Source organism: Pagrus major, chromosome 16, assembly GCF_040436345.1.
Source record: "Pagrus major chromosome 16, Pma_NU_1.0".
Classification (NCBI taxonomy): domain Eukaryota; kingdom Metazoa; phylum Chordata; class Actinopteri; order Spariformes; family Sparidae; genus Pagrus; species Pagrus major.
The window spans coordinates 20,331,220-20,350,065 of record NC_133230.1 but is presented as its reverse complement, the minus strand read 5'-3'; the positions used below and the strand labels follow the sequence as shown (position 1 = coordinate 20,350,065).

At 41.5% G+C, this 18,846-nt stretch overlaps 4 protein-coding genes across 7 annotated transcripts; 3 read left to right on the top strand and 1 right to left on the bottom strand.

Annotated features, from left to right (window-relative positions):
* The first annotated feature begins 579 nt into the window (after positions 1 to 579).
* On the top strand, positions 580 to 9,839 carry mlh3 (mutL homolog 3 (E. coli)). Of its 4 annotated transcripts, none has more exons than XM_073483834.1 (13): positions 580 to 3,320; positions 3,412 to 3,513; positions 3,603 to 3,682; positions 3,775 to 3,879; positions 3,993 to 4,077; positions 4,152 to 4,220; positions 4,346 to 4,454; positions 5,314 to 5,473; positions 5,566 to 5,589; positions 5,689 to 5,767; positions 5,891 to 6,042; positions 6,142 to 6,217; positions 9,765 to 9,839. In XM_073483834.1, the coding sequence occupies exons 1-12, from the start codon at positions 800 to 802 to the stop codon at positions 6,211 to 6,213; spliced, it is 3,558 nt and encodes a 1,185-aa protein (XP_073339935.1). In that variant the 5' UTR covers positions 580 to 799; the 3' UTR covers positions 6,214 to 6,217; positions 9,765 to 9,839. The 4 variants fall into 4 exon arrangements, with proteins under 4 accessions (XP_073339935.1, XP_073339936.1, XP_073339933.1 ...); XM_073483835.1 differs by lacking the exon at positions 9,765 to 9,839 and adding an exon at positions 6,529 to 6,552; XM_073483832.1 differs by lacking the exon at positions 9,765 to 9,839 and having other exon boundaries at positions 6,142 to 6,431.
* On the bottom strand, positions 6,468 to 8,815 carry LOC141010748 (transmembrane emp24 domain-containing protein 10-like). Its single transcript, XM_073483838.1, has 5 exons — positions 8,538 to 8,815; positions 7,872 to 7,992; positions 7,556 to 7,629; positions 6,965 to 7,091; positions 6,468 to 6,670 (listed from the first exon to the last, which is right to left on the bottom strand). Exons 1-5 carry the CDS (start codon positions 8,712 to 8,714, stop codon positions 6,549 to 6,551), a joined length of 621 nt encoding a protein of 206 aa, XP_073339939.1. The 5' UTR covers positions 8,715 to 8,815; the 3' UTR covers positions 6,468 to 6,548.
* On the top strand, positions 8,815 to 12,568 carry LOC141010747 (protein c-Fos-like). The gene is made up of 4 exons (XM_073483837.1): positions 8,815 to 9,865; positions 10,504 to 10,731; positions 11,060 to 11,167; positions 11,265 to 12,568. The coding sequence occupies exons 1-4, from the start codon at positions 9,728 to 9,730 to the stop codon at positions 11,931 to 11,933; spliced, it is 1,143 nt and encodes a 380-aa protein (XP_073339938.1). The 5' UTR covers positions 8,815 to 9,727; the 3' UTR covers positions 11,934 to 12,568.
* Positions 12,569 to 12,905: 337 nt separating this feature from the next.
* On the top strand, positions 12,906 to 17,699 carry LOC141010121 (jun dimerization protein 2-like). The gene is made up of 4 exons (XM_073482951.1): positions 12,906 to 13,087; positions 15,547 to 15,764; positions 16,374 to 16,478; positions 16,590 to 17,699. The coding sequence occupies exons 1-4, from the start codon at positions 13,000 to 13,002 to the stop codon at positions 16,773 to 16,775; spliced, it is 597 nt and encodes a 198-aa protein (XP_073339052.1). The 5' UTR covers positions 12,906 to 12,999; the 3' UTR covers positions 16,776 to 17,699.
* The last annotated feature ends 1,147 nt before the right edge of the window (positions 17,700 to 18,846 follow it).

Below are 18,846 nucleotides of genomic sequence, written 5' to 3'. Positions count from 1 at the left end.
TTTTTGAATTTCTTTTTATTTCCTTTTATCAAGTGCAATCGTTCAGTGCAGTCAAGTTAAGAGGCGCAACTCAGGCACAAAGGTGTAAGATTTCAGCATGTTTTCATTGTCCTTATTCAGTTCTCACAAGAGTCGGGGGAGAAAAAAACCTTGAGAATATAAATGAACAGTCATATTCCAAAACAAATGTAACTGAGAAAAATGTGATGGAGATGGATATATTGGCTTGTTTTATTTTGGAAAGAAAAGAGCAGTCAATAAAGAGAAAGTATGAGCAAAAGTAAAGTAATAGCGTATTATTTAATTCATTTAACAAACTTTAACTTGAAAATACAACGATAATATTGCATGTTTGTGCTGTTAATGGGTACCAAAGAAACACATGAAGTAGCAGACTCCGGACGCTAGGTGGCGGTATGCGCGTTAAAAGCAGGTTGCAATCAGCCGACGTTCGGCAGAGGACACGACGGTTGTAGTTCGGTCCGTCACACCGGAAGAGGGCGCTGTTAGCTTCGGCTCACAGCTGCTGCGCTCATCTCTTGTTGTTTCACGTTGACTGTAAACAGCAGCTAGGTTTGATTTTAGCATGGATTTTGATGCTTTAGTCTAAAAAAATGATATTCAACGAGCTCCGCGCCCCACTTTTTTTGGACGAGTCGCAGACAAAAACACAAAGTAGACATCCTAGCTAGCGTTAAGCTAATGTGACTAGACGTTAACTAGCAGGGGGTCATTTTAAGCCAGTTTACTCTCTTACTACTGTGTTTCCGGTCATGCCAGGTGAAGTGCAGTGAATTTAATGAGCACAATGATTAAGTGTTTGCCTAAAGAGGTTCAGGGGAAACTCCGCTCGGGTGTCGCTATCCCCTCGCTTCAGCAGTGCGTAGAGGAGCTTATCCTAAACAGCGTTGATGCAGAGGCGACCTGTGTTGGGGTCAGGGTGGAGATGGAGGCGTTCAAAGTCCAGGTAATCGACAACGGTGCTGGGATGAACGCTGAGGACATGGAGTGCGTGGGGAACAGATACTACACAAGCAAATGCAGCTCTGTTGAAGACCTGGATGACCTCAGGTGGTATGGTTTCAGAGGGGAAGCCCTGGCAAGTGTGGTTTCTCTGGCCACACTTGTTGAAATCTCATCCCGCGCCAGATCATCAGTGAAAACCCACGTCAAAATCTTCAAGAATGGCAAGGGCATGGATGTATTTGAAGCAGAGACTGCACGACCCTCTGCAGGGACAACTGTTGTCATCTGTAACTTCTTCCACAACATGCCAGTCCGGAGGAAGAGGATGGACGCTGTGCTCGAGCGTGAGAGGATCAGACACAGAGTGGAGGCTATTTCTCTGATGCATCCCTCTGTGTCTTTCACCCTGAAGAATGACTGCACAGGAGCCATGATGGTGCAGCTTCCTAAAGCTAAAAACACCTACTACAGGTTTGTTCAGATACATGGCCTTGGTCGAGCACAGAAGCTTGGAGAAATCAGCCACACGCATGGACAGTTCGAAGTGATCGGTCACATTGGCAGAGAGGGCCACTACAATAACAGCTTACAGTTCCTGTATGTAAATGACAGACTGCTCCTGAAAACACGGATACACAAACTACTGAACTTCCTCCTACGCAGGCTGAGCAGTTCAAATCAGAGAAATGACAGTCCAGAGAGGCAGTCTGCCATCAGGAGTCCAAAGCACAAACGGAGCCAAGATCTGCATGGAGTATACATCATAAATATCAAATGCTCTTACTCAGAGTATGACATATGTCTTGAGCCTGCCAAAACTCTAATAGAGTTCAAAGATTGGGATGGTATTTTGCTCTGTATAGAAGAGGCAGTGAAAGCTTTCCTCAGCAGAGAGAACTTGGTGGCGGTGCTTTCTCAAGATTACTTGGACGATGTGTCTCCCCAATTGTTTTGCACTGACAATACAGACCAAGATGGTCACAATAGTGGCAATGGTGACCAGGCAACTAGCAGTGCTCCCACACTAGATTTCAGTATTGGAATGAAACTGGCATCTCATTCTGTTCATCGTAAGTGCAAAGATGACACTGTGCGTGAGAACAGCGTTTGCCAGGAGTCTGAGCTGACGGAGACTGAACAACAGGGGCAAAAAAATGAGTTGGAAAAGATGAAAAGCATAAACAAAGAATGTAGAGAAGAGCCACCATGTCATTTAGCTCGACTGGAACCTGCCTCTGATGATAACGTTACTGAAAAAGGGGGCCCAACATTCAGTGAAGCTGGGGAAGGCTCTCAAATTTTATGTACCGGTACGTCAAGTTCCATCAAACAATTAGCAACTGAAAAACTGGAACTTTTAAAAGAAATTGAGACAAGATTAAACAGTACTACCTCAACCAGCAATGAGACTTCACAAGACAGCATCACTCAAGAAATTCAGCCTGATTTAAACTATATTGAGTATGTTTTACCAGACTGCCAGGGTACAGAAGGAAACAAACAGACTTTAGTAAGTAACAAAAAGATCCGACTGTCCGATCCATACATTCATGAAAGTCTGCAGACTCAGGAGGGCTCCCAAATCAACAAGTCAGTATTTCAGGAGCAAATTTTAGCACAGAAATGTGAAGAGAGATCCTTTGCATCAAAACGCAAAATCTCACTGGATGCAGGCCAAGACATAACTTGTCAGAAACTCTTCAAAGATTCGGCTCGTATGATTCCCTCGAAGATTCCCAGAAGTGTAACTTATCCAAAGTTGTCTTTATGTAAAGAGTCTGGATCTCTTGAGAAGTTTAGAAGAGTGTACGGTAAATCTGATGAACTGAAGTTACCCTCTCAAGAGACTCGTCAAGAGAATAATACTCGACTCCCACAGACAGACAGCCTCCAAAGCCCACCAACCCTCTCAGCTTTCACAAACGTGAAACCAAAGTCAGTACAGAATAGAGGCAAAAAATCATTGGCAGCTAAACTCTGCATTTTGAAACAACATAGGACAGACAATTCAAAAGTTTTACCACATCTGTCCAGGACGTCATCACAGGACAATACCTGTCTCGCTGAGGGTACTGATGGCATCCAAGATGGCAATAACAATGAGGATCACTGTGATACTGCACTGAATCCTGAGCCAGTCCCACTTTGCAGTATAGATCCTCAGCTGGCTGAGAGGGAGGAGGTTACAGCATCAGGAGACTGGATTCATCACTACGACACATCTGTGGGAAAGACGGTGTACATAAACAAAGTGACTGGGCTCAGCCGATACGAGGACCTGCCTACTGAAGAAACCCAAGTGCGCTGTACGTCTGATGTCACCAATATGGCAGTTAGTGTCATCTCTGAAATGGGTGAGATAGCAGTTCTTCCGTGCTTATCATTCTAGTTTTATTGTTGACATGATTGTTAAATACTATGTTGTTCATGTTTCTTAAACTGTAGGGATGGAATACAGGTGTTACCCGTTTCAGGTGGATCTAGTGTTGCCCTTCCTACCTAAATCCAGGACAGACAGAGTGATTAGTTCAGGGCTTGATGACCGAGGTACCTCACAGACAGATCAGACTGTAGACTGTAGGGTGCCTAAAACACACAAAGTATATGAAATAAATACTTGCTTGTCTGTCTTACAGATGGCAACGTTGAGAGCTCCAACTCCCTTACCTCATTGTATTCAAAATGGAAAAACCCAGTGTTTGTCCGACCTCCTGAGGTAAACGACACAATGTGTTATCTGTTTTAAAGTGGAGCGTTCAGATTTTAAGCTGTTTTATTGATGCATTTTGAACTCTCCTGTGCCGACAGGTTGGAGTGGACATATCAAGTGGGCAAGCTGACGGACTGGCCGTCAAGATCCACAACATCCTGTTTCCATACCGCTTTTCTAAGGCCATGATTCAGTCAATGAAGGCAAATTTATCTTTAGTTTTCCTTTTGAATGTTCTGATAAACTGTTCTTAAAATGCTCCAGCCATTTCCCCTTCAATGATGCCATGAAGTAATTGCTATTTAAATACCTGTAGGTCATTCATCAAGTGGATAAGAAGTTTCTTGCATGTCTCATCAATACAAGAGATGAAGAGCCCACCACACTTTCTGAAACTGAAGGTACTGACTGGAATATTACAGTTTTGTCATTCGTTGTTGTATCAACATCTCAAGCATTTTATATTGAAACCCAGGAAACCTTCTGGTGCTGGTGGATCAACACGCTGCGCATGAGAGAGTTCGACTGGAAAATCTAGTTGCAGGTAAAACAAAATTAACATGCGATGAATGGTGTTAATACTGAGAATGAAATGTAAAATCAATAATGCTGTTGTTGGGACCACAATGTGATACTAGAGTCATACAGTAACTGTATGTCCTGTCATAGATTCCTATGAGAATGACCCAGATGCACCAGGTGAGAGACGTCTGTGTTCATCAACCATTTTGCCACCTCTTGAGATCAGTGTAACCGAAGAGGAGCTCAGGCTGCTTAGGTTAGTTTTCTCTATGACCATCGTTTTCAAAACGTTCGGTATCTATTGTTGCCACTAGCACGGCTCGGGTGAAGATATATCACTAATTCAGCAGAATGAAGAATGCTGCCAATTTAAGAGGAATTATCTGAATTTTTTACTTTTGTGGGACATGTTTGTTTCTGGATCCACCGCCTGTATGTGTTGGTGACGGTGTTTAGAATGCACCAGTGTTTTTTTACTTTGGTGTGATCTGTGATGGTATTGTCATTACTTGATGGACTGCACTTGGCCCTACACTGGTTGAGGTTTCAGAGCCAGCTGTCTGCTATATTCAACAGCCGAGACACCCTTCAGCAGATTTTGGCAATGAGGTGAAGGATGGTAGCAATATAGATGACAGAAAGGGTTGGTGCAGTGACGCAGCCTCATTTCACCTCTGTCTCAACCTAGAGCTGTTATGAGCATTTTGGCTCATATGCCATCATTCAGTAGCGTCAGTACTCTGGAGCAATAATATAGCTTACACTGTCAGATGCCTTAGTTAAATACCTGTAGGTTTTGTGCAAAAAGTGTGTTTTTCTCACTGTGTTTTCTTTAAACTGTCAAAGGAGCATGTACATATTCAGACAGTGGAAGGAGTCATTTCGTAGGAACATTTGCAAGTGCTTTGCCCGATTTGGACAGAGAGATTATGGCTCTGTGTCAGAATGAACACTGAAATTTTTTTTGCAGTTATTTACATTTTTGACAAACAGCACCACACAACTTTCTTGCTCTTTAAAGCCTTAAGTGCAGGTTACTAACCAGTTGATTTCATGTCATGCACATTATTACATTGGCATTATTGTTATAGTATAGTGGACCCTTCCTCTTCCAGGTCTTGTCAGCCACATTTGCGGAGTTTGGGCCTAGAAGTGAAGTTCTCGCAAGCAGCGGATCCAAAAGTCTTTGTCGGGAAGGTACCGCTGTGCTTTATGGAAAAGGAGAGTAATGAGCTCAGGCGGGGGAGACAATCCGTTATCAAGCCAATTGTTGAGGTAAGACTTCTGAAACCTTCGTTTTAAGAACATCTATTGTATTTGTGACCTAAGTTTACCCTTTTGCTTTTTTTTCTATAACCACACATCAGGAATATCTTCGAGAGCAGATTGAGGTAAGCTTTGAAGTGTGATTCTAGCACCTAAACCTCTTTGGTGTGGGTAAATGACTTCACTACTTAATAAATGGTGTCCTTTCTTACTCTTTGTCTCAGTTACTTCGCTCAACTGGTAGAGTGAAAGGAACTCTGCCTCTCACTGTTCTGAAGGTGCTAGCCTCCCTAGCATGCCACGGTAAGGTTAAATGACTTTTCTCTATCCTTTAGTTTATTTTAATGTGCAATGCTGATTCAGTTAATCACAATTTCACACTAAAATCTTCATACAAGTCATGGTATACATGTGTGCATTAAACAGGTGCCATCAAATTCAACGACAGCCTGAGCAGAGATGAATGCTGCAGCTTGGTGGCATCCTTGTCCTCCTGCCAGCTTCCCTTCCAGTGCGCCCATGGCCGCCCATCCATCGCTCCTTTAGTAGACATCCTCCATTTGGACAAAGACCAGAAGGTACCAAGAGGAAGTAGCACATCTGACTTTGTATTAAATGTAGTATTCCCTCATTGAATACAGTAATCGAGTTGTGACTAAGCATTCTTGTCCCTGCAGGAATTACAGAAACCCAACCTCCAAAAGCTGAGAAGAATGTATAAAGCATGGGAACTATTTGGAAATACATAAGTCGGTGTGTATTTTATTTTAAATGTGTATTTCATAATTTCAAGTAACTCATAAGAATCCCCCTGTTAAATTCCCCCAAAGCCCTTTGACCTATACCTTTTGTTTTAAACTAAAACAGCTGTACATTCACAGGAAGACATATGTAAGAAATAAATAACATTTAGTTTTGTAAGAAGAGAGAAGAGGAAATACTAAAATAAAAGTGAATATTGATGTAATGTGATGCATCATCAGAAAAATAGCAAATCCTGACACATTGAAGTAAATGTTCCCAAAGCAGTGCAGTCCACTTGATGATCGTGCTGTATCCCTCAGGTCGTGCTGGCAAAACGTCTTCACTCAATCAACTTCTTTCTCCTGAAGAATCGTCTCAAGTAGAACACTTGCCATATGGCCAGTGCACTCAAACAGCTCATGGAGATGATGTTGATGAACAGCACTCGGGTGTTGGTGGAAGCTGTTTGAGATAGAAAATAGCACTAAAATATTGTCACAATGGTCAAAAGATTTTCTACACGACGAGCTATGGATTAAACAGTTTAAACATTTAAGCTTGTTCTTCTTCTGGCCACACAGCAGGTGATTTTCATCTGTTGTTCAAGGCAAATCACCTTATATGGCATCACATATAGGGATGTGGCCAAAAGACAAAAATGCTCTAAAGACTTTCAATCATAGAAAACAGTGCAGCTGTAATTTCCCTTAAGCAATTACTTACAGTGTACATATACACCAACGAATAATCATTTACCATTTGTTTGTCCCATCTCTTTCCCTCGCTTCTTCATGTAATCAAAGTCATCTGCAATGGACTGTGATAGGTGCTCTAGGATTCTCAGCTTTGCTTCAAGGGGGGTCATTTTCTCCACACCTGCAATCTGACAAAGAGGTCGCAAGAGTAATATTTATTAACATGCATCATCTTTCTTACTGCTGTCACAAAGGTCACCATGCATTAAATTATCAGCCATAGTCTAAATTTATGGTACGGTTTTAAAGAATCACAAAAAGTTCACCAAAAAATTAAAATACAGTAATTATCTGCTCATCACCATGCCGGTGGAAAGTCAGGTGATGTTTCATATTAGTCTACAAAACATTTGTGGAGCTTCACAGCAAAACAGCGTTGCAGCGTTCTAAACAACTGAAGTAGATGGGAACTTGTTTAAAAATGTTAAAACACAACTGAAAGAAAAATGGCTCCATACTGTTTTGCTGTGAAGCTCCAGAAATGTTTTATGGACTATGAAACTTCACTGGACTTTCCCTCTACATGGGGGTGAGTAGATAATGACTGAATTTTCATTTTTGGGTTAATTGTTCCTTTAAGACGGTCCCTCACCTCCTCATAGTTCTCTGCTTCCACGCCATGCTTCATGTTCAGTGTGACCAGTCGGTCTGGGACCCTCCCACCGCCTATGACAAGCATTAATAGCTCATTAGTTATTCACAGAAAATAATTAGGAGTTTGCATCACTTGAATCACATCATCATGTATCTTTGGCCTCCATGTTCAGTCACCAATAGCTTATGTACTCTTTATCCATTTGTGTTGGAATATTCCTTCTATGATTAATAGTCAATTGGAAAAAATAGATGTCATGTCTTTCATATTATTTTAAGTAACTGTACATATTTTTTTTAGAAAGTTCACTCACCCATTGGCACTGTGCTGTGAAAGCAAATCTCAAACTGGTCGTGATTTTCTGTTGTGAACGAAAATTTCCCTCTTGTGACGTTCTCCTTAGTGAACAGCAGGAAGCCGTCAGCATCAGTGATCTGAGGAAAGCGTTAACACAGGGGTCTGTCACTATCTCAACTCAGTGGATACAAAGTGAAAAGTCCTTTTGGAGGCTATTATATGAGGCTAGACCAGCAACATCAGGCTTAGTTTTGTTTCCTGATCTTAAAGTCCGCAAAACCAATAAAACGACACAAAGTTCTCTTAACATATGGTATTAGACTGCTCATAATGAAGAGGTATTTTAAAATGTCTTCAGTTTTTTGGTGCTATCTTCATGAGATGTTTTCCATAAAACATTTTTAGTTTATTTTTTTATTGTATTGTATTTCTGACATCTCCAGAAATCTCAAATTATTTAAAAAAAAGAGACTTTGTGATGCAGGATACAATTACCCTTTGTAAAATATTTTACCCTTTTTATTTCCCCCCAATTAATAAAAGTAAACACAGTGAGAGTATTTACAAGAATGTCAATTTATAGCAGGATGAGCTAATGTCTTATTTTATTTATCTTACATTTCTTGCATGAGAAGTCTGTAGAAAGTTTGCCATATGTTACACGTGCGACACGTTCACGTACCTTCAAATTAGTTGTAGTTTCTGGCTCCTGGCTGACTTCATACTCGCCTGTGACCAGCACATTTTTGTGGATGTCTTCATGCAGACATTTCACAGAGCGGACCGGCAGGTAGAACTGAATAGCAGATGCCAGGTCCAAGAGGACCGGTACCAGCAGGAAAACGCAGAGTCTAGACATGTCGCCAATCCCTTGTTGTGATGGGAGCGAAGGATGATGATGCTCCTGTCGTCAAACGCATCCAGCTCCCCCCGCCCCTCCCCTCATGTCCCTCCTCCCTCCAGTTCCGGGTCGTGACACGTGACTTCTCCGCCCCCACATGTCCGACCCTCTCCTCCTCACCACCTCCTCCTCCCCAAGTAAACAATTCAGCATCATTTCATTATGTCTGCTAACAGCTCTCGATGCTTATCTTTGGAAAAGACAGTCCTGAAGCTCACTGAGAGGGCTGCCAGACGGCTGAGTTAGAGATGAAATGGGGGGGAGGGAATTCATTTTAGTCTGAGTTTATCTGTCAGCAGATTAAATATGGAGGCTATAGTCGACATATTAGCTGTATTTTCTTTTATTTATTTATTTATTTTTTTTAAAAAAAGGTCGTGCAAAATGCGTCGCGTCGACCTTTTGTAATATATTTTTTGTTTTATTAAGCAAAATCAGTGGATATCGTATGTTCGTGGATTTTGCCCTTGATTAAATGAATGCAGCAGAACATCAGGTTTTCATCGCACAGGAAATGGTTACATATGTCTATTTATAAATAGGCTCACGTTTCTCACCCCACATAGCTTTTCTCATGAAGCCGATATTTGTGAATGGGACGTGAAAATGCGCCAAACGCGAGAATTTGTCCTTCTTGTGATATTGTTGTGATCACATCTAAAAGAAAAATGTTAAAATGTATTTATGGAGGAACCACACCAGAGGATAAATGTCAAAATAATGCTCTTTTACCCCGAAATGTAGGCCCCGTGTGGCTGTCAGTCTGCTCCCCCCTCCCCCTCGGCGGATGGTACAGTCTTGGTTCATTCATAAAATTCTAGCAGAGCATAAAAGGAGGGGCTTGCATTCTAGTCGTCCAGTTACCAGGTATATACCTGGAGAAAAGACCCGAGCCGCTCTGCTCAGCGGAAGGCCAGAGTCATATTTGTCATTGATCGGGACTCGTGCTTTTTTTTCCTACCCCCCTCGTGATGTATCACAACAACCTGACGTCTGACATGGATTCAGTCTCTCCCACCTGCCGGACAGAGTCTCCTGTCGGGACACTGTGCCAGAAGACGCCAGAAGAGGCGAGCTCTCCAGCTTCCTCCTCAGAAAGCAGTGCAAAGGTATGAATGGCTTTGTTGATCATATATTCAACATGCAGCCCTGGAGGCGCTTCATTTACAAGCAAATTAAACATCCCTCTTTTTTTTTATGTGTCCTAATGCCTTTTATTCTAACGGTGGGGGGAGGGGGAGGTGGAGCTGATTGATAAGATTTTAATTAACTGTGTGCGCTTAATTTTTTTTTTTTTTTTTAACGTCATTATTGGTAAATTTGATATTTTTTTTGGAGGGGAGCAGAGATTAGTGCAGGTGGTAATGTGGCAAAATAGCAGCGTCGGTCGGGTTGTTATGATTCCGACGTCCTGGGACCAAATGTGAGCGTGTCGATGCAGCGGTTCATTGAGAAAAATAAATCCATTCAGGAGACTCCACAGCATCCCTGCGTCAGTGTTGACGTCAGAAACAATGATAAAGTCAAATATTGATCCGAAGAAGGCTATTTCTGGTGGGGTATATTTCAAGAATATCCAACACATGCCGGCTACCCTCTGTTTTAGACTCTAACATGATGATTTATAGGTTTTTATTGATTGCCACCACAATAACCTCAAACCTTTTAATAGCAAAGGGATGGACTTATTTAAAAAAAAAAAAAATCTCTTATAATCCTCATTGTTGGTTATTTCCATGTTTTTCAGGAGCTCTGCCAAGAAATGAGCGTTGAAGACACTCCATTTGTTCCAACAGTCACTGCAATTTCCTCTACCCCAGATTTCCAGTGGATGGTCCAGCCTACGATTATTACATCTGTCTCCCCGTCTCTGGGTAGCAAGCAAGCCAATGAACCACAAAGCTCTCACCAGGCAACACCCAAAGAGGGCGGGAATAAGGGAAAAAATGCTGTCAGAAAGGGGAAAACAGAGCAGGTAGGTTTGCTCAGATGAAGTCTACCTGCTATTGGACAGAATAGTCAATAGTGTGAATTTACATATGCCAATCTGAATTCCTTGTGTGCAACGCTGCTATTGTGCATGCTCCTCTGGTGCCGTGTGCTGGCTGTGTGCCTTCCTTAGGCAGTCAATTTATATTCAGGTCACAGCAAGTCTGCAACAATGGTCTATTTTTAGACGCATTGCAGCGAAACATGCTTTTGCCATTCTTCAGAGGGTGTATTGTCAGCGGATGTAGCGGATTAGAGGATGAAATGGCTGGATTCTTCAAGGCAATAACTGAATTATTTCTTTTACATCCCAGCTGTCTCCAGAGGAGGAAGAGAAAAAGAGGATAAGGAGGGAGAGGAATAAAATGGCTGCAGCAAAGTGTCGCAACAGACGGAGGGAACTCACCGACACGCTGCAAACTGTAAGTAAACAGTGATGCATTTACTCAGCTGTCATTTGCACCCACTGTGTGTGTGTTTTCCAATGTGGATGATATTTGGATGTCGCTCTATCCGAAGGAGGCAGACAAGCTGGAGGAGGAAAAAGCAGCCCTGGAGACGGAAATAGCCAACCTCCTCAAAGAGAAAGAGCGGCTTGAATTTATCCTCGCCACACATAAACCCATGTGCCAGATGTCAGATGAGCTGGAGTCTATTTTCCAGGAGCCCACGGGGTCCCCAGAGCTACCGCCCAGTCCAGACGAGGACAGCCTTCCAGACGATGGCACCCAGGAAGCTCCTTCGCTCCAGGACATGGACATCCCCAGTGATCCGTCCACAGCAATCTCTGGGAACTCCAATATCTTGCTGTGTGCCAGCGCTGAAATCAACATCTGCGATCTGGAGCCCTCTCTGGACATTAAGGAAGGGCTACTGGAAAATATGTTACCCAGTTTGGAGGAGAAAACCCCCATGGAGACGGCTCGATCCGTGCCAGACATTGACCTGAGTAGCTCTCTTGGGGTCTCGGACTGGGAGACCCTGTACAAGTCCGTCTCCAGCGACCTGGAGCCTCTCAGCACTCCTGTGGTGACCTCCACCCCCACCTGCAGCAACTACCTGTCTGTGTTCACATTTGGGTGTCCCGAGCTGGACTCTCTCACAGAGGGACTAGACAGTCATAAAGGTGGAGGGGGCAAAGCCGAATCAGTTGATTTACTCAACTCTCCAACTCTTTTAGCCTTATAATGTACAGAGGGAAGTGATCTGTGTGATCTCTCTGGTTTTGTTTCTGTCCTGCAGGTTCCTGACTTTGAAACGATATTGAACAACATATGCCACAGTATGCTGTAACACTTCAAGGAATACATTCCTGAAATGTCTCGTGTGTGACTAAACAAACATATAAACTTTCTCCAGATAACATAGCCAACAGATTGATGTAGCTAAAAGCATGGCTGGGACTGAAGTGAAGTTTTGATTTTAAAACGCATGCTGACGAATTCCAAATAATTTTCAGAGCTTATATATATCTGATCTGTTACTAGATCTAAGATGTAATGTGGAATTTAATGTTACAGTATGGTTTTTGTGTTTTGTTGTTAATAGTGTATTGATTGATGTAAATGTTGTATTTACATATTCATCCATGTTGAGTACCTGCATACCTCAATGTCATCGACTGTGGTTTTGACCTCATTGAAAGTTTTCCATGAAAACATCCAGTGCTATATATACTATATATATATCTTATCAAGATGTAACTTATGATTTATTTTTTTACCTTTCAGATTCTTTGTTAAATTTAAAAAAACAAGTCAAAATGAGCATTGATTGCTTATCTATGCTGCTGAATAATTACAATAAATCTACATTCAGAGTGGTGTTTGGTGCTGCTGTTTGCAATCTGTTCTGTTGACTTTTTATATTATTGCATTAAATTTAAATTATAATTCTGCAAAGGAAGGCAGAGTTCAGATAAGTGCTCTCATTTTTTATAGAATTACTTAATCCACTTTCTCACAAAACCTTATAATTAGGAAGCTTGTATATTTTCTGATCCATTCTGTATTTGTGGTGAGACTCACTGTAGGTGAGTGGTCGCACTGTATTTCCAGTGCAGGCCTCCATCTGAGCCACATTCTGTCGTTGCAGTCTGCAGCCTCAGTGTTTCTTTATGGGAGGAGCGGTGCGACTTCCCCACTTCTGCCCCCACGATGTACTTTTTTACATCCCTGCTTACGTTTGGCTGGCATAGCCTAAGTTCCGCATTCCCAAATCCTCCCAGATTGGGATCACGTTTAAAATCGGGCTGATGCAACGATTTCCACTTTTTAAAATCTACTCTCGACCCTCGGCTGACCAGAAGAAAGGACATTTGTTGCACCTGGGATCAAAGTCAGGTCGGTATTCAAAAACTTCATAAGTCGAGGACTGGGTCATTTTCTACATACTAAACAGCGTCTTGGCGCGCCACGCATAGGTCACACCGAGCATAGTTTGTGAGCAGGCGGCGAGCGGGGCTGCGATGTTCTCGGTTATTCGGCGCTATCTTCTCTGCAATCGTTGAGTTTTTCTGTGTTTTTCTGCTCTTCAAAGTAGACCTGACATCTTTTCGGAGCATGCTGCAGAAAGCTCATTTTCTTTTGTTGGCATGCTCCTTCTTAATGGGAGCACGGCGTGCACAATTCAGAACAAAATGTTCCTCTTTAGTGTTGTCTAACCTTCACGTGAGTGTCGATTCGTAACATGTGCTTTTTATCTGAAGCGAAATCCGCTGCGATCAAAAAGCTGTTACGTTTTTTTTTTGTTTTTTTTTATCACTGCAGCTCTCTGATGGAAGACAAAGTTACGTAAGATAAATGCCGCACTGAAGAAAAACTTCCGCTTTCAAGTTGACCAATGGCTTCAGTGTGCAACACAATGTAGGCGATTCGAGAGCACCACACGCATATTCCTCAACTACTGAACATTCAACTATTCCACTATTCATTCCCTGGGCTTTCTCATGTGAGTGTGCAGAGAGTTCAGAACAAATGATGCAACTGCAGTCTAATCTGGAGAAGTTAATTGGCTCGTTGGTCCTTCAGGGGAATAATAAAGTTAACATTAAAAGAGATATTTTTAACATTGGACCATAATATATTGAAATCATGGTCATTGTTACATAATGTATGCTTGGAAGCCCTTTTAATGGAAATGTTTATGGTGGGTTTGTCTTTTGCATTGGCTGGTATTTTTGTGCAAATTTAATACTACATTTCTTATTATGCAATAACACATTACCTCCATTTTGCACGTTTGTTTTACAGCCCCAAAGCCAAAAACCCCAAATTGGCATATCGACTCATCCCTCAAATGTGGTGATCAAACACACAAAGATATGTAACAGAGACAGGATATTTGACAGTTTAACAATAGACTTTATTGTGTGAAATGACATCAGTGCACTGCAGCAGTAAACTTCACTGGAAATTTAAAAATGTATCAATTACCCGCAGAATCTTTTTCTGCATTATAATCTAATACGGTGTCACATCAGTACATACTGGACAACATTTATGCCGATACAGTATATCTGTGACAGGCCAAAGTGGCTGAAAATATCAGCTAACTGATATATCGGTCAGGCTGTAGTTTGTTTTGCACCGTGTTTTTTCTTTTAGCAGATATTTGCATCTGGGCATCATGTGCCAAAACCATGACCTGCAGAGTTCCACTTTTTTGACCTGTATTTTGAGGAAGTGTAAAAACTGAAAGTAATTCCCATGCGTTTCTCTCATGTCGCCTGCCTTTTCATGTTCTCTGCATAACTATTTAGTAGATATAGCATAATTGGCATGCATAAACTTCTCCCTTAAAATACTCATAGATATATCCTCAAAGCTAATAACAAGCCAGATGACTGTTTTCTATAGTGACATTTATATCAAATATTGCCTGTTTATTGCTTCAGTGTGGGCTAAAGGTCTCTGAGTAATTGACCTCAGATGGTCGTTTTTGGCTGCATCATGTGGCTTGGAAATCCGCTGAGCTGTTGTAGTAATTTCCTGTGTCTTTGGCCGGCTTTGCTCACACACCTCGCTCATTGTCTTTGGATATATTTAAATGTCCACGCTCAGCATTTTTCAAATTAAGGCATTTGTCAGTGGTCGGCAGAATAAAACATGTAATGAAAATCTGTTGGGCACAAAGGATTGTGAGTAAACAATGTCATCTTTTAATTTCTCTCTTGGCTAAATAAAATAAGTTAAATTTGGGGTCAAACTTAACCACATTATGCTGAATTTTGGCAGCCATAATCTACTCCCTTGTCATGAAGTCTCATAAGGAGGAAACCATGGTTAACGGGCATTTCTTTTCTAGCTTACTTTCCTTGAAATAAAGGGGGAATTTGTCTGAGTCTGCTTTGTACACTGTCTTGTTCGTCTCTCTTTTGGCCTCTGGGGATTATATGAAGTAAATTTCCTGCCAAGATCTCAGTAAATGGTGGTATATTCATTCCAGAAAAAGAAGCAAAATAATAAAATAGCCTAATGAGAGCAACCTCAGCATCCGGCTCCTATAACAGACCAGCAATTCATCACAGTTTGGCCGGTCTGACTGCTAGAAAGGAGCAGTGCACCTCGGGCAAGTGCCTTCTTGAAGCCCTGTGACAGACTGTAGGTCTAAAAAAGGACTTAGATATCTATTTCCCTTTAATTTGTTAATGTTAAATGTTTTTTTTTCTCCCCTCACACCATAAAGTATGCTTGAGCATGTGCTATAACAAGCTGAGCGGACAGAGTTTTATGTGTTTTTCATTGATCTGGTTTTAGTTGCAGTCTGAGTATGTCTCCCATTTTCTCCCTCTGCCTCCTAGCTGTGGTCACGACCGAGTCTGACACGATGCCAGGACAAATCCCAGATCCCTCTGTGACAGCAGGCTCCCTGCCCAGCCTGGGCCCGTTAGCTGGGATCTCAGCCACCACACTGACTGACAAGCTCAAATTTGGTGACTTTCAGGAGTTTGGTACAATGCTGTCACCTCTGCACTTCCTGGATAGTCTGGGGAAGAGGCCTCTAGTGATCAAAACAGAGGTAAAGGAAACAATGAGTATCTGATAATGTAATCAGAAACAGTTCATTTTGAGTTTTTACTCTGTTTACATTCTTTTTCTTAACATTAAACATTTATATTGAAATATTTCAAATTCAACATACAGATTCCAGCTTAATTGTGTGAAAAATGTGGCCAAACTGTTGAAAACAGGTTTGCGTGAACTGAAAGCACCTTTGCAGTGTCATATCTTAATCAACAGGTCCATCTAGTGGACATAGCAGGATTTGTTGCTGTTGCTAAAAATAGTGCTAGATTCTTTCCACCATTGACGTCCAGGGAAAAACACGATCAGGGTGACAGGAATCATTTGAACAAATGAATTCTCAGCTCGACTGAGCTATAAGGGCAGGTAGCAGGTAGCTTGGCCGTACTGATGACTGCACAGATGATCAATTTGTTTGGGTCATCACAAAAAAGGATAAAATGGTTAGATACAAGATTACAAATGGATTACCGTAGTAGAGAACGTCATACAAATAAGCTATTATTATTTATATGATGGCATATGATGATATCTTCAGTAGTTTAATGTTCAGCAAGGCCATCACAACTTAACCTGAAACCTTTTTACCTGCACTGTTGTTTAGAGAGATGAAGAGGAAGACAGGAGGAAACGAAGGCGAGAGAAAAACAAAGTGGCTGCAGCTCGATGTCGAAACAAAAAGAAAGAGAGGACAGATTATCTACAAAAGGTGAGACATACCGAGGTTATTACTTTGTCATTATTTGAAACTCTCACATTCTCACTTAACTTTCCAACTCTACCTCCCTTAATACTTCCTTCTCCTTCCATCCTCTCACAGGAATCAGAGAGACTAGAGATGTTGAACTCTGACCTTAAAGCCCAGATTGAGGAGCTGAAGCTTGAACGGCAGCAGCTGATCCTCATGCTCAACCGCCACCGCCCCACGTGTATTGTCAGGACAGATAGTGTCAAAACCCCGGAGAGTGAGGTGAACCCCCTGCTGCAGCAGCTCGAGGCCAAGTGAAGGTGCGATGTCTTTTCTAGAGTTTACAGTTGAGAAGAAGCAGCCAACTAGCAGCACTTAGCTTTGGGCCTCGGCCATGGAGGAGAACCAGCCACCAAATCCTCCCACCTTAAGTCTCGGAGCGTTACACCACAAAATGTGGAGCCAATAGGATTGGACTCAAACTTGTCTTTGTTGCTTTCTCTTGTTTTGTCACTTATTTGTCAGATAAACTTAGCTTGAGCCATTAGCTAGCATGGCATCTTTAACATATTTCCAGCAGCTAAAATGGAGTTTGGTTGGAAAGGTAAACTTTCCATTATGGAAAAAGCATTAGTGGTTAAAGGAGCACTATGTAGTTTTGGAGAAGACATTCAAACTCAGAATTTTGATATTTATAATCTTATATGTGGCGATCAGACGACAAATAGACATCTTGTTTTAATGAGAGGTTGCAATACTTCTTGACCCTTTGTGCTCAAAACTGCTTGTATTGTCCTGCCTTTGCTAAAATGCATTCTGGGAATTGTAGGAATTCTGACTGAATTACAACTAGAAGATGGGAGCAATTGGGAGCCAATGTGTTGGCTTAATAGACACATTTCATAAAGTATAAAAATAAATATCTACTGGAATGCATTAACCGTCACATACTGATGATGGTATGCTGGTATGAAGAACGTTCACACACACAGTCAGAAGCCTTTTTACTACATAATAACTTTGCCCGACTGATCATTTTTTATTTGTCTTTATTGCTATGTTTTGGCGCAGGCGTCATGTATGCACATATATATATGGACTGTTTACATTGTACTTTATTTTCTGTTACCATGTTACTACCAATTATGTTTTTTTATACTTTTGTATATGATGTTATATAAGCATATAAGCTATCACAAAATCCCATTTTGTATTTCCATAAGAAATAAATGTTTAGTTTCTTTTTTTCTGGAATTTTTTTGAGTCCACAGAATTGAAAACATGTCAGACATGCATTATGTTTTGGGTCATCCTTTTCATGACCTAAATGTATGGTAACAGGTGCCATCTGGTGGTCAAAAGCAGCGCAACCTGTACAACTAAGTATTGTTTATTTTGGAGTCCACACACTTGTTCTATTTTTAGCCTGTTTAAATACATTCACTTTTACATACCTACATTACAGCCTCTCCAGCGTCCGCTTTACACACAAGACTTGGATATTTGTTATGTTTTCTGACATCACAAAGAGTGATTGGAAAATTTCATTTCACCTGAGGCTATTTTCACGCGCATTATAATAGTGCAAAAACTGGTAAAACAGACTTTCTACACCTCTTATTCCTCTCCCTTCACATGTAGCTCAGCATTAAGTCTTAAAACTACTCACATGCCTCTCCTTGAGGCATGTGAGTCCTTTGAGATGCAGGCACATTTTTGTTGAGTTCAGATTTGACTTTTAATCCACATTTAATCGAACATGGGAAAAAAAAATAGAAGCATATAAGAATAGAAGTTCTCAGTATGTACCAACTAATAGCAATCCTAGGTGCAGTAACAAGGCAGTCATTGTTCATACCAGGAGGGATTTAACTTTCCAGATTAACATGGCATGACTGAGCCTAAAAGTAGAAGTAGAGCAGTTGTGAAAACCTCATAATAAAATAAAGGAATATTACTGGATGGTTGTGCATCGTCACAATTGGAGATGAAAGTTCTAACAGCAAACCATAAAGACAAACTACAGTACCACAGATACTGTGGTACTCTGTTGAGTGTGATCTGACTTGATGGTAGGTGTGTCCCACTTCACAGTCACTGTCATGTCTTCTCACAGCAGCTGGGGGGAGTAAAAGTCGGGTCAACTCATATCCACAGTGTGTGTAGTAAAGGGGATTTCTCAGACAGCTCAAGTATTAACTGAACTTGTCGAGAGCAGGTCAGTCATTCGGAATGAAGCCGGCATTTGAAGTTGTCTCAGTCCTTTGGTGAGGGCAAAGGAAACCAATATCACTAGACTGCCACATGGACCGACAGGTGCAACTAATTATTTTCTTGTTTTAAAGACATTTTAAGCGGGTTGTTGGTGCTACAGTGGAGGCTTCTCGTT